Consider the following 14053-nt stretch of genomic DNA (forward strand, 5'->3'; position numbering starts at 1 on the left):
GTATCAACATCTAATATCAGTTGCCGAAGATAAATAATCGTATCATATAGACACACACACGCACGCACGCACACACAAATATATATATATATATATATATATATATATATATATATATATAGACACACACACACACACACACCATACATTTGTTAAAGTTAAAGGGCTCTGTCACCTTTTATTGTATATCAATCGCTAAAATAAAAACTACAACATGAACACAAAAACTCGAAAAAGATATATTATAGTGCATCATATCGATAAAAATAAATCAACAAATGAAATTTAAATAAATCAACAAATGAAATTTCAATATATTAATTTGAATCCTTAATTGGAATTTTAAGCCATTTCAAACTATTTTTCTGAATATAAATCTAATTTTAGGGACTTTTTGTTTGCAACTCAAATTTATAAACTGTACTGCAGTTCAAACATCACGTTTCAATGATATAATCATCAGAGACAATTATTACACCACAACAACCTCTCTTCCAATAATCGTACTCATTGCAATCAATTAGAATCAAACTCGTAACATTGACTCTGATATTAATGGTAGGACCGATCGCTTGTCGTCTTACAAAAATTTCTAACTGATGGTAATGATACAACTCAAATCATTTAAATTGTACTGCAGCTCAAACGTTACGTTTCGATTGCTCTAACCAATATGTAGAATTTATACACCCCAACAATTTTCTATGTTTCGTTTCTAATAATACAAAAATTTAAATATTTTTTGGTTAAACATAAAATCTAATAATAATATATTATAAACAAATTTTGTTTAAACATATAATTTATAGCTAGTAGAGTAAATGAATTAGAACGTTAAAAAGTTTAAATTGAACAAAGTAGATAGTTAAGATAATTTATAAATTTAAATCATAAAAAAAAATAGTTAGACCGATTAATGTATTTAAATTATTAGATAGACATATACTTTCTTAATAAAAAAATTATAAATAATATGTATTTAAATATATAATTTCAAAAAAATTAAAATTTTAAAACTTAAAAAAATATATATCACAATTATTTTTATCATGTTTTGTTCAAATAATTAATAAATTTAAACTATTAAAAAATGTTGGTTATGACTTATGCCAGTAAAAGGCAATGTAAATGATAAGTTAAAAATATAAAAGACGAAGCAATTAGTCGGATAACATTTGTTTGGCGTCTCTCTCGATACTATCCTGAAGAAGAACAGTCCGCTGAGAGCATCATGTCTGCCAGGATCACCGGTGGGATGCTTAATTTAACCTCCACCCAGAATCAGTACCTTTCCTTTCCAGTTTCTGCATCTTCTTTCACGAGCAGGCTACGTTTACTGAGAAATTCCACTGGAGATGCTGCTCCAGAGTCTGTTTCTCCGGTGGAGATTCCAGAAGGGACTTTTGCTTCAGTTATCCCTTCTTCACATTCACAGCTCTCCAGCTTCACCTTCAACCAAATACGATTCACGCCCAGCAGACGATCTGTCTCCTTGTCCCTTCTTTTCCTTGATAATTTCTTCTCCCTATCCAATGGTATGTGCGTTTTCTGAATTCTTGGGAAATCACTTCGATCCATTCATTGTTTCTTTGTTTTGTTGTGGATTGTGGTGAAATGAAATTATTCCATTTATTGTTTCGTTTTGCAGATGCTATGGGGGTCAGCATTTTGGACAAATACGTCAAAAAGTAAGATTTTTTTTTTGAACAAATCTACTTCTCTTTTAGTTGTTTCAACTGATATTTGTAAATGGAACCTTAAAACTTGTCCACATAATGGAATTCTCGATGCTGTGTCCATAGTTTAAATTACTAACAAGCTTTGAAACTCAAATTCAAGTTAAGCTTTAGGGGCTGCTACAATTGTCATGTATCTTCGCCTAATTTTTATATCAAGTAATTATATCAATAAATTTGAAATTATTCTATATATCTGTTTTATTCACTACATTTTTCAAGTGTCTTCCATTCATTTACACTTCAAAGTTCAGGCGCACAGTCTTTCTCATGAACAATTAATTCATGCACTTCATTATGTTCCTAATTGTTTTTTTTTCATATGCATTTTGGTTTTATACATAGAATTAGAAATTAATGAGAAAATTAAAAAGAATAAAAACTACTGTCTACTTTTGATAGAGATTAAAGCTTTTACATATGATATTTTTATCTTATTATTTAGTGTATTATCTTATTTAAATATGTGTTTTATTACACATATTTATTTGATTCATATTATTTTAAAATTTTATTTCACGTGAAAGTAATAGTCATCAACATTAATTTAAAAAAGATTCACTCTGGTATAAAATTAACTATCCACAATATGTAATTTTAAAAAACAAACACTGAAATGTAAACAAAATTCATGAGAGATTAAAAATTTAGCAAAAGCATAATTAAATATTGAATTTAAAAACAATTTTATTGGTTTTATTTTAACATTAGTATGATAATTTTTGTTAATTAAGAGAGTTTTAGTTGATAATCGTTTGTTATCACGTGTGGTTCATTTAAGTACATTTTGGTTTTGGCATTAGTAAAATCACTGTCATGTTGATTTGTTTTTATTGTTTTTCCCTTATGATTGGTATTTGGATGAAAAAATATCTTTTCTGATTATATCAAAATCATGCAGGAAGCAGATCGAAATGTGTAACATGTATAAGTGAACGTATCTGACTCATGGTCCCGATGCTTTCATCCCTTGTGTTTTGATCTTTTTAGATTGATAAATACTCATAAAGATGATGTTATTCAAACGTCTTTAAGCATTATTTAAATTTTGTGATTATTTTTTCAATCGTAGTCACCCACGTGCAGCGCACATATACTTTAGTAGTGTAAATAAATTGCTATTTGAATTTCTTTCAAAAGGTTGCATAATTCTTGGCAAGTCATGGTTTAGCTGAAGTTCCATTCCGGTGTTGGCCACTACTTGATATATTGTTTTGATAATGTGTATAATATCTCTGTTTTGTCCAACTTTTATCCAGGAAAAATCTTGATCCACTAGAGACTTACATACCAGCTGTTTTATTAACTGGGTTACAGATGAAGGAATTAGGTGATGGTTCTTCACTTCTTTATGGGGAAAATTGCATTTTTAGTTTGTATAATTTCTCTTTTGCGATTTTGGTCATCTATCTTGTTAAATTTAAATATTAATGCGCTATCTTTATTTTTTTTTGGCAACTTCAGTCTTTTTTCCGATATGGTGGCACCAATTCAGTGCTAATGTGACTCTGACTTATATAGTGACATATCAACAATCTTTATGAAAAATGACTAGAATTTCAACAAATGTGAAGACACGTGAATAAGATTGGTCTGACTGGAAATCTGATAACATAGAAGACCAAAATTGCAAATAACCAACATACTTGACCCAAAGGGTATATCACGATTCAACAAATCAAGGGATGGAGAATATTGTCCTACCAAATTTACTAAAAATTTTTATCCTATCAACTGTTCGATACCAATCTACAAATTAAATATCATAATCTACACATCGCATGGAATTTGTTTCTTTTATTGGCTTACCAAGAGAATGTTTTATGGTAGATAATCAGCGTCATTAGTTGTTGTCTGCTTACATCTAAGGGAAGACCTTCATTCATCAATTTATACGGATGTTGCTTCATAGAGGGTGATTAAAGAAATTTGCACCTTGCCGATGCATGTGTTTAGACTTCAGTCATGAACATAACAAACTGTGATAATTTTTTTGATAAAGGCCATTGTTAACTACATTTTCTTAAGGTCATTGCGGAACAAGAAATTTATGCTAAGCAGCAGATTAATAAGCGAGGTCGGCAGGGAGATTCCTTACAGATATATTTTTAAAATTGTATGATATATTGAGACAGTCTCACCCTCCATGGTTTCTTAATTTTTCAGTGCATAACAATGTAACATGATTTTTTACCTTATTGGATATGTCATTTCTCTCATTAATGTTTTGGGGTCCATCCCTGTCTGTGATACCCTGAATTATGAAACAGTGCTTCGACCTGTACCATGAGCTACCTGATTCCAGCTTTTCTATATTACATGCTTCCACTGGGAGATTACTCGTCGGTCGGTAGTTTCTTTGGAGTTCACTTTTGTTGGAGTTCTTTAACCCCCAAAACATGTATGTTCAAATACCCAAGCTATCTATGTTTTTCTCAAGAATGCAATTATTTTATGAACTAGAATCCATAATAAATCAGAACAACATTCATTAGTGGATTTATATGTCCATCTGCTGATTCCTGACTTGTTACTTAATGTTCCAGAATATATAATATCAGGCTGTGGTTATTTAGATCATGAATTTTTTGTGATACTCGGAAACTAAGTTAAACGATTCTGTGTCCATTGATTTATTGAAAGTAACAAAATCTCAAAGTGATGTATTTATAAAATACTGATTCCATTGTAGAGCATTCGTTGGAAGTTGATCAACCTAAATTTGCCGATTGCCGGAATCTCTTACGATCTGGTCCTGCTTCATCTTTCCGTGTTAACATTCGAGCTGTAAGTCAAGGTTTTTATATTAGCCTTTATTCAGTTTATCTTTACACAATGTGAGACATATTTTATTATGGGCTTCTCGGTTTATTTTATTTCGTCTTATATGGAATGTCTTTTTTATAATTTAGTGAAGATCCAAAGGAAAGACTTGGTAAAATATTATTGTAAATACTAAGTTCCATCCAAAATTGACATCCACTTTTGCTGATCATATACCAGCTAGCCTTTAGAGTGACACTACTAAGATGAATAAATCTGGGTTCTAATTTATCCCTTGTTATTGGTGCCAGCTTCAAATTCAAAATAGATAGAATCATCAAATTTGTGATGACGTGGGATCACAAAGCCGCTATCATTTGGTACGCACTGGTTAAACCTCTGGGTTAACTCTGTGACTTACAAACCACCCTAATAAATTAAATCACAGACTTGCCCGAATAAGTGTTGGTATGGAGAATCGAAACCGTGAATATTGGTCAAGGGCTCACCTACTCAGATATCGCCTTAATTAACATAAGCTGCCAGTAGCTAACTCAGCCAAAATTGAACCCAATTCCAGCTACTTTATAGCTTACTTTGAAACATCTAGTGTTTGCCTCTTTGTAGCTTATAAATGAAGGTGATATTGAGAGGACAGATAGTAAAAATCGTGCACAATGTCTCAATTGCAATGTTTTTGCTTCGTTAATAAATGTAAAATGATCCGAGACTACCAATAAAATATGCAAAACTAAGTGTTGCAGTGCTCAGGTAGTACGAGTAAATGTTTTTTGAGCAGTAGAATCCAGAATTACCTTGGAAGCAATTTAATATGATTTTTCAAGATAGATTCCACATCGGGGAGTAATTGTTTTAATTGATTACCATTTTTCAGGTTGCACAATATGCTTCCGATGCTGGCAATGGCAAACCTGCTTTCAGTGCAGTTGATCAGTGTTTAAGGTATTATTTTTGCTACCTAGTCATGGTAGTTCTGCTGTGCTGCCAAGTAACACAAATCCTTGTACTCACATTAACCAGATTGTTAGACTGTGCGCTCCCGGATCCGGGAATTATTACATATCAAAACTGAAATGACAAGACAGAGGGAAAGAATGGTATACGGGCGGGGATGCGTGCTTTTCTTTGCTTTGTATACAAGGCTATTGGTTTATCCTTTTCATTTGTGAGAATTCCATTTTGTAGAGCCTTGGAAGAACTCGACTCTCTGCTTTTGCAAGCATCAAGAAGTCAATCCAAGGCTCCAATTGAATCAATGAAATTGAAAATCGTTGCTGCTCTTGATGCAATGGATAGGTAATCAGATAATTTCGTAACAGCAAATAGTTCATGCATCAAAGTTTTTAACAAGATTTTTTGGAATTTTTCTCTGGTGACAGCCTTCTCAAGTTTGTGCCGTCGGAAGTGCTGGACAAAGCAAAGGCTATGGCAGATGCGTATTTCATTCCAGAAGAATATTTGGCGCCGGAAAAACTCGACCCTAAGTTAAAGCAGCTTGAATCAATATTGTGAATTTTCTATCAACTAGGATAATATTTGCACTCGAAATTCAATTATCCAAAAAGTGATATTTCAAACTTCATATAAGAATTAAATGAAATTCAACCCATTTCATTGCTCTTCTTTTTTAAAAAACAAAAGCAAACCTTTTTCCCTGTATTTTCATTGCTTGCTAGCATCTTTCTTCCCGCTTTCGTTTGTCTTACAATTCTTTTAGTGAATTTCTAAAAAAATCAGCAATGAAAAAGCGACACGGTCCCATCCATCACGTCTCGCTGCTCCTCATGACTAGTGCTTGCTCGATCTTGTTCTTGTTGCAGAAGCGAATATCCACGTCTTGCAAGTCGACGGATTCTTCTCCTTCTAGGAGCTTAATCACACAATGCATAGTCGGTTCGGACATCAAGTTTACTTAGGGTGCATTTGATGCATCTAAGAAACTAAATATTCTAGCAGCCTTGTGTAGGATAGGATCAGTAGAGACTTGAGTCCCGTGCTACACTTGAGATGGCCGACTTTCCCTTGATTTGTACCGAGGAAGCAAATCGCCATTGTGTGCAAGTAATCGAAACGTCATCGGGGAGGTGAGCACACACAGCATGAAGGAGATTGAATAAACTACAGGGAAAAAGTGATTAACCATTTTGCATCGGTAATTCAGAATGAAAGAAGAATCTTGGAATGAAATATGAACTATGTACGAGGATAGAAGAACAAGTCCACACCTGAATCGTCCTCAAAGTAATAATAAACCATTTCGACTTATTTTCAATGTTTTTTTAAGGATTATTTCGATGCTTTCGCTTCCTCATTTTATTTATTTATTTTAAACACCCGGCTCCTTTGATTTATTATTAAAGATTAATTTAAGTACCTTTGTATTTGAAAACTAGATTAAAAATTATAATGAGGCAAAATATACTGTTACGAATGAATTATTTGAAAAAGTAATTAAAAATTCTACATTTTTGTTGTCTTCGGTCAATCACAAACAAAGCAGTATTTAATTAGAAGAATATAATTTTATTTTATAGATTAATGCAAATTGACTATAAATTACTTCTCTCTTGTCAGCCCGTTCCATGGCATCGCCAACATATTATAATTTAAAAATATAAAAATAAAGAATTCGTAAATGGCTTCCGTAGCATAGTGGTAGTGCGTTCGCTTCGTAAGCGAAAGGTCGCGAGTTCGATCCTCGCCGGGAGCTGGTTCGCCTCCTATTATCGTCCTTTGTTTTGTTATGTTAAATTAAATATATTTAATTAATTAACATGAAATTGTGATTAGGAATGTTACCGGACCGGGGCAGACTGCGGATTCCGAACCGATCACGTAGATTGTTGGATTGAATAATATCGTCCGTTATTTTGTTATGTTAAATTAAATTAAAAATATTTAATTAATATCAAATTGTGATTAGGAATGTTACCGGACTGGGCCAGATTCTCAGTCCATAGGCCGTAGGCGTAATCTTTGTAAAAATCGGGGAAGGGGAGCGACAACCCACCACCTCAACGACTTTTAGAGCACTGTTTTGACTCGAGTTCGAATTTGAGCTCAACTCAAAATATTCAAACATGTTTGAGAGTTATTAGAAATAAAATATCAAAATATATAATATATAATTATATTATTTTAAGGAAATATTAAAGTTTACGAGCGCCTCACGAACCACCAAATAAAACAATTTGGTCTCGAATTTGCCTCGAAAAAAATTCAAACATTTTCGAGTCGCTTGGATTCGATAATTTCGAATATACATCAATTTTTTAAAACCCGGCTCTAAAATCTGACAAATTATCTCAATTCTTTTGCACGATAATTGAACCATGATCAAATTCAGTGGTAAGCAGGCTAATTTCCTATAAAAAGTTTTGAGTAGGTCTCTTGTGAGATGACATCACGAATATTTATATGTGAGACAGGTCAACTCTACCGATATTCACAATAAAAAATAATATTCTTATCATAAAAAATAATATTTTTTCATGGATGATCCAAATAAAATATCAGTTTCATAAAATACGACATGTGAGACCGTCGTTTTTTTAAAAAAAACCACTACCGCGTCTAGAAATATAAGATATATTATTTGTCTTCACTTTCTTCCCATATGGTCAATTATTGTGGGCACGAAAATATGTACCGATATGTGATGAAAAATCAAATGTCCACATCGTGGAAAATAGAAGATTGTTGAAGTCACATTTATTAGAATCTGTAATTAATTAGCTTAAGAAATTTAATATTCAAATTAAATGTATTAATTATTAAATCTAAGTATGTAACCATTATATCAGTTAGCAATTCGTAAATAACTTTTTTTAAGTCAATATTCTTAGACTGCTGGTTTAATACTTTACAAATGGAAATTAAATTTCAAGAGAAAGCAAGAGATAAGGATTAAGAATTCCGAAAGGTGTCATAAATTACAATCATATTCAACTTATACTGTAATACACCGATACTATATCTATATTATTTATTAAACTTGAGTCAAATAATATATATATATATATATATAGTATACACTTGCCATATGTCATATACATGCTTCTAAATTATTAATTAGAAGGAAATTCAAATCCGAATATAAGAAACTATCCTGAAAAATCATGTCTGAGAATATATTCAGACGCATATATTTGTTTCTTTATAATTTAAGTGGGATATATTATCGAATTTCACTTTAATCCATTATATTTCATTTTTTTTCACAACTTTCATCATTTTCCACATGACGCGCCAGTGTGATGCTGACGTGCGTAATTTCACAGTACTCTGCATAAAAATTATTAAAATTGAAAATTATTGAAGATAAACGACAAATTTAAATTTGTTTGTATAGATAACTGAAATCGAAAAAACATCCAATACCAAATTTGTCAATTTTCCTAATATTTGAAGATGGCTATTTAGTATGCATAGTTTGAAGTTCAAAATCTTTGCATGTCTAAAAGAATATGCGTGTAAGTCGTTATTCTAAAGCTCTTTGTGGAAAGTATATATTCTTGTAGAAATTTGAAACAATAGGATGGAAAAACAATGCACGAAACTCACTCGATCAACCCTAAAGTAAATTGGCTTAATTATTTGGCCGACTGAATATAGCAGACAGAGACATCCAAAGACCCAACGGTAGCAGCATGGGACCCTTCTACGAGACTTTTGCATGTGGTCCCGTGCATGTGTATGTAACACCTTTACACACACTCACACTCGATCACAGCAAATGAATAAACCAAACCCTAATTAACTTTGTACCTTGGCCAATCTTTGTCACCTTTTTCTTAATATGGACCACACGCTATCTTTTCCAGTTTTCTTTCATGCCACGGGTCCTTCAAGATTAAGCTTATTTTTGCTGCGTGTTATTTATTTCCTTGGATCTTGCGTAAAAATTGACAATTCCATGCCTACATTATTCTCCCAAGAAACAAAAACCCTTTCCCGTTTTCTTCTTTTACTCCTCATGATGTTGCAAATATATGATCAAGAAAATGAAATATATTAGGACTTTTTGTTTCGATTCCGCATGGAATGATGAGAAAATGTTGGAGACTTCTGGTGTTAAGTTAGAAATACTGCATCACGCCATAAGTAAAGTGTTCCACAATATACTGCAGGAGCCAGTAAAAAGAATTACAGGCTTTAAATTCAAGTGCTTTAGAAAATATAATCGCAACATGATAATTTGTCGACCATGTAATTCTATATGTGAAGATCAGTGTAACTCATTATAATTATATTTTCAGCAGCTGACAAGCTTTATATATTCATCAAGTATGAAAGAAGTGTAGATGCATTGAGTGGTTCGAAGTACCTATCGCAGAAGGATGAATTCGAAACGAATCTTTTACCAAGGAAAGGTTTCACCAGTAGAGAACTATCGGTTGTTTCGTGAAGGGAGAAGATTTGCGGTTACGCTGAGATGGGATGGCCTTACCGGTTGATAGACAGTTGAAGTGATCGGAGAAACAGATAACTGCGAAGCCTGGAAATTCACTTGTTTCGGGTCGAATTCTGAATTTGAAGAAGGGAAATGAGATTCATGTGTACTTGTTCCAGGTTGATACACCAGAATTTGATGAGAACCTGCCGTTGGCATCAGGCTAATATTGTGCAAATCTTCCGTTGCTTGATCCGACGGTTGGGATAGAGTTAAGCTGGAAGGATCCCATCTGAAAACTTGATTATTATATGTATTATTATCAAGGAAAATTGGTAATGAAGAGGGATTTGGCCTAGAAAGAAGGTTGTTTGTAGCAGAAACAACGAGTGCACCCTGGTTTTCGAAGTTGAATTGCCTTTCCTCTTGATTTCTTGGCCAATACCCATCTCTATGATCACTTTTCCCACCTGTTGCATCCTTATATTTCCCCCAGAAAACATCTGATTTAGAATATTTCATTGTATCATCCCAATTTACCGTGCTGCCACTGATCTCTAAGCCTTCTTTATTAGATTTAGAGCCCCCAATTTCAAGAAAAGCTGGGTTGTGATGAAGATTTTGGCCAGATCTTCCATCTGGGAAACGGAGAGGTGGCAATTCATCAATCTCATGTTTTGCAACATTAAGCAACCAGTCCACCACCTTGCTTGGTTGATTTAGCCCTAACCTGTCCTGAAGATCATACAATTGTATCGCAGTCGGAACCGACAACCGCACTCGCCTGTCGCGCAAGCCTCTCACAGTACAGACTTTGCTGTGTCTATCTTTGCCTCCGAAAGCTCGAGAAACCCGCACGATCCGGGGATCCATAAACCTAGAACTCGATGACGATGACGTCGAATTCAATGAGGCCATAGAAGTAGTAGTACTTGCGCTGCTGATCTCTTGATGAATTCTGTTAAAATCTTCTTTTTCCTCCATTAGGTCTCCCATCTAATAACTTTTATAAACTCAGAGGAAATATACGTGCTTGCTAATTAAATCGATAAGCCTGCAGAAATCTTGAAAAACCCTCCTTTTATCCTGCAGAAAACTTCCCAAATCCAGCTCCAAAACTACCTGTCATGCATATTGATTACTAAATAACCCTCCTTTTATCCTGCAGAAAACTTCCCAAATCCAGCTCCAAAACTACCTGTCATGCATATTGATTACTAAATAAATATCTTTTTCCTTGAAATCTATATATACATAACAGATGTTGAACTGAAAACGATGTGAAATTTAATACTTACATAGAAAAAAAATGGAATTATGGAGCTCTTAATTGATCAGTAAACAATTTCTTGATTAAGAAATCTGCTTGGAAACTTGTACTTGCAACAGGAAGCTAGCATCAAAGAGGATATATATAACTTTTTGTATGATGCATATATATTTGCAACTATGTAAGTATTTATTTATATATATTAATCAAGCTCTGTGCTTGGAGCAAAGAAGATGCTCGGCCTGAGCCGACCATTCTCCAATGAAAAGAATAAAAGTATGGTGCAGAGGCAGCCACGCGTACTCTTTGCATGAGATATGAAATGTGTTGGTCAAATTTCAAAATAAGAGATATTCTATTATATATTTTCAATATATATATAAATTTTATTCTTACAAAAAGAAATTATCTATTAGCATGGCGTTTAATTAAGTCGTTAATCTTTGGTTTCAACTCTTGTCGATGTAATCTAAGTGTGTTTAATTAATGGAAAAAGTAAGTGTTCTTCCCATATCTATATCATAGGGAAGTTATACAGATATAAATTTAATTTAATCAAAGGGACCATCTGTTCTTCTGTACGTTTCGTAAAGATTTCCTCTGTGCTTTATCGACATCTACAAAAGGAAATTAAGTGGCTAAATTTTCTGTCACATGCATATTGCAGGGCCACGCCTACTCAGAAGCAAAGGAGTCCAATGATTTTTTATTTTTTTTTTTGAAAAATACTGTATGTATAATTTGGATTATAAATTGAGTTACAAAATTACTTTTAAAATTATAAAATTATTCCTAAATTTTATTCGGAAAAATTCTTTTCAAAAATACATTTAAGATATTTTTGTAATTTCAAATACACCTTGTAACTTATTGTTTAACTCAATTTGGACATGTAGCCAAATTTTTTGAGGCCCAAAATTTTTTATTTTTTTAACACCTTTGTTTTTTGAGGCCCAAATTTTTTATTTTTTTTATTATATATAATAATATAATTTGAGCCAACACAAATAAATTAGTTTGGAATTTTTTCCCTACATAGCCCAAAACAAAGTCATAGTCTTATTTATATTTTATTCCACACGTTAGAAAAGTTGTTGGGAAAATAGCAAGCGGTTCGATTAATAGCGAAGATCATAGCAAAACCTAAATCGAGAAGTTACCTAATTTTTCTAGGTAATGAATCTTTTGGACTTTAATTTCTATATAAAATATAGATTTGGCAGTGTGTTTTCCTTTTTACTTTGCTCGTACATCATTGTTTTGCATTTTTGCTGCAGTCAGCTTTGAAACTTTGTACCACAGGGTTTATTTAATCCTACCTATGTGGGCATTGCCCCATGATAGGATGGATGGTCAAAATTTGTCCATGCATATGTAGGACCCACAATTTTTTTTTGAAATTGTATGTTTGGCAAGATCTTGGCCATCCATCCTCTCATGGGGGCAATGCCCACATGGGTAAGATCTCATTAACCGTATCACAGGCTCATGACCAGAGCCGTATTTGTGTTGAATGAGATCTGAAATGAAAATTGAAAAGTAGGCCTTATTATTACAGTAATAAATATTAAATTCAATTTACAAATAAAAAATATACTAATAAATACATAAATATATCAAAACCAATATGTTACATTAATAACAACTCAATAAATATTTAAAATATATAAATTGTATAAATTGACTGGCATGCTGAAGCTAAGGGAGGGTTTATCTGCAGAGTAAGTCTCATGTGAGACCGTCTCACGGATTTTAATCTGTGAGACGGGTCAACCCTGCCCATATTCACCATAAAAAGTAATACTCTTAGCATAAAAAGTAATACTTTTTCATGGATTACCCAAATAAAGATCCGTCTCACAACATATGACCCGTGAGACCGTATCACACAAGTTTTTGCCTTATCTGCAATACTTAGCTTTCTTTGCCGGTCAGTACTGCAACCATTTAAATCCCTATTATATGTCAGCTAAATATACACACACAGTGACACACGCACACATATGTGTACACATGATGGTGCTTGCGTGTCTGTCTGTGTTATATATATATATATATATATATATATATATATATTATATATTATATATATATATATATATATATGAGGGATGATACCCTGCACCCTTGGGTGCAGGGTATCCGTGAGCGACAGCTGAGCTGTCGCCTATACACACACAGTGACACACGCACACATATGTGTACACATGATGGTGCTTGCGTGTCTGTCTGTGTTTTATATATATATATATATATATATATATATATATATATATATATATATATATATATATATATGAGGGATGATACCCTGCACCCTTGGGTGCAGGGTATCCGTGGGCGACAGCCCACGTGTGCATTTTTTTTTCAAAAAAATTGTAACCGGAATTATCGACGGTTTTGTTAGAAACCGTCGCTACATGACAATATTAAAAAATTGTAACCGGACATAGCGACGGTTTTTAACAAACCGTCGCTAAATGTCTACTTTTCAACCGGACATAGCGACGGTTTTTTACAAACCGTCGCTAAATGTCTACTTTCTAAAAAAACCGGACATAGCGACGGTTTATTTAAAACCGTCGCTAAATGTCTACTTTTTAAAAAAACGGACATAGCGACGGTTTATTACAAACCGTCGCTAAATGTCTAATTTTTTAGACAAAACCCATCCAACCTAGCGCCCCACACAGAAAAGTAAACTATTTCACCCAAATCTCGTGCGCCTCAAAACCTAGCGCCCACAACACACAATTAATTTTTTTTCCAGATCTCGTGCGCGTCAAATCCCAAGATAACTCGATGTTGTTCGAAAATTTCTCACTTTCGGTAGAATTTGTGCGTGAATGCTCCTAACTTTCTCACTTTTTC

General features: G+C 33.2%; 2 protein-coding genes and 1 non-coding gene across 3 annotated transcripts; 2 read left to right on the forward strand and 1 right to left on the reverse strand.

The window, feature by feature from the left end:
* The first annotated feature begins 1158 nt into the window (after positions 1-1158).
* LOC140806231 (uncharacterized) lies at positions 1159-6139 on the forward strand. Its single transcript, XM_073162760.1, has 7 exons — positions 1159-1535; positions 1649-1688; positions 2996-3066; positions 4429-4523; positions 5395-5462; positions 5706-5816; positions 5900-6139. Exons 1-7 carry the CDS (start codon positions 1232-1234, stop codon positions 6030-6032), a joined length of 822 nt encoding a protein of 273 aa, XP_073018861.1. The 5' UTR covers positions 1159-1231; the 3' UTR covers positions 6033-6139.
* A 1019-nt stretch (positions 6140-7158) lies between these two features.
* TRNAT-CGU (transfer RNA threonine (anticodon CGU)) lies at positions 7159-7230 on the forward strand. Its single transcript has one exon. It is a non-coding gene; the product is annotated as a tRNA-Thr (tRNA).
* Positions 7231-9679: 2449 nt separating this feature from the next.
* Positions 9680-11273, reverse strand: LOC140806234 (uncharacterized). Its single transcript, XM_073162764.1, has 2 exons — positions 11111-11273; positions 9680-11034 (listed from the first exon to the last, which is right to left on the reverse strand). Exon 2 carries the CDS (start codon positions 10906-10908, stop codon positions 9910-9912), a length of 999 nt encoding a protein of 332 aa, XP_073018865.1. The 5' UTR covers positions 10909-11034; positions 11111-11273; the 3' UTR covers positions 9680-9909.
* Between the last annotated feature and the right edge of the window lie 2780 nt (positions 11274-14053).

This window comes from Primulina eburnea, chromosome 11 (assembly GCF_022965805.1).
Source record: "Primulina eburnea isolate SZY01 chromosome 11, ASM2296580v1, whole genome shotgun sequence".
NCBI classification, from domain to species: Eukaryota; Viridiplantae; Streptophyta; class Magnoliopsida; order Lamiales; family Gesneriaceae; genus Primulina; species Primulina eburnea.

Excerpts from the sequence above, each read along its gene's own strand:
- LOC140806231 (XM_073162760.1), top strand. The coding sequence starts at position 1,232 with ATGTCTGCCAGGATCACCGGTGGGATGCTTAATTTAACCTCCACCCAG. Across the intron at positions 1,536-1,648 it reads TTTCTTCTCCCTATCCAATG|ATGCTATGGGGGTCAGCATT; the intron begins GTATGTGCGTTT and ends TTCGTTTTGCAG. Across the intron at positions 1,689-2,995 it reads TTGGACAAATACGTCAAAAA|GAAAAATCTTGATCCACTAG; the intron begins GTAAGATTTTTT and ends ACTTTTATCCAG.
- LOC140806234 (XM_073162764.1), bottom strand. The coding sequence starts at position 10,908 with ATGGGAGACCTAATGGAGGAAAAAGAAGATTTTAACAGAATTCATCAA.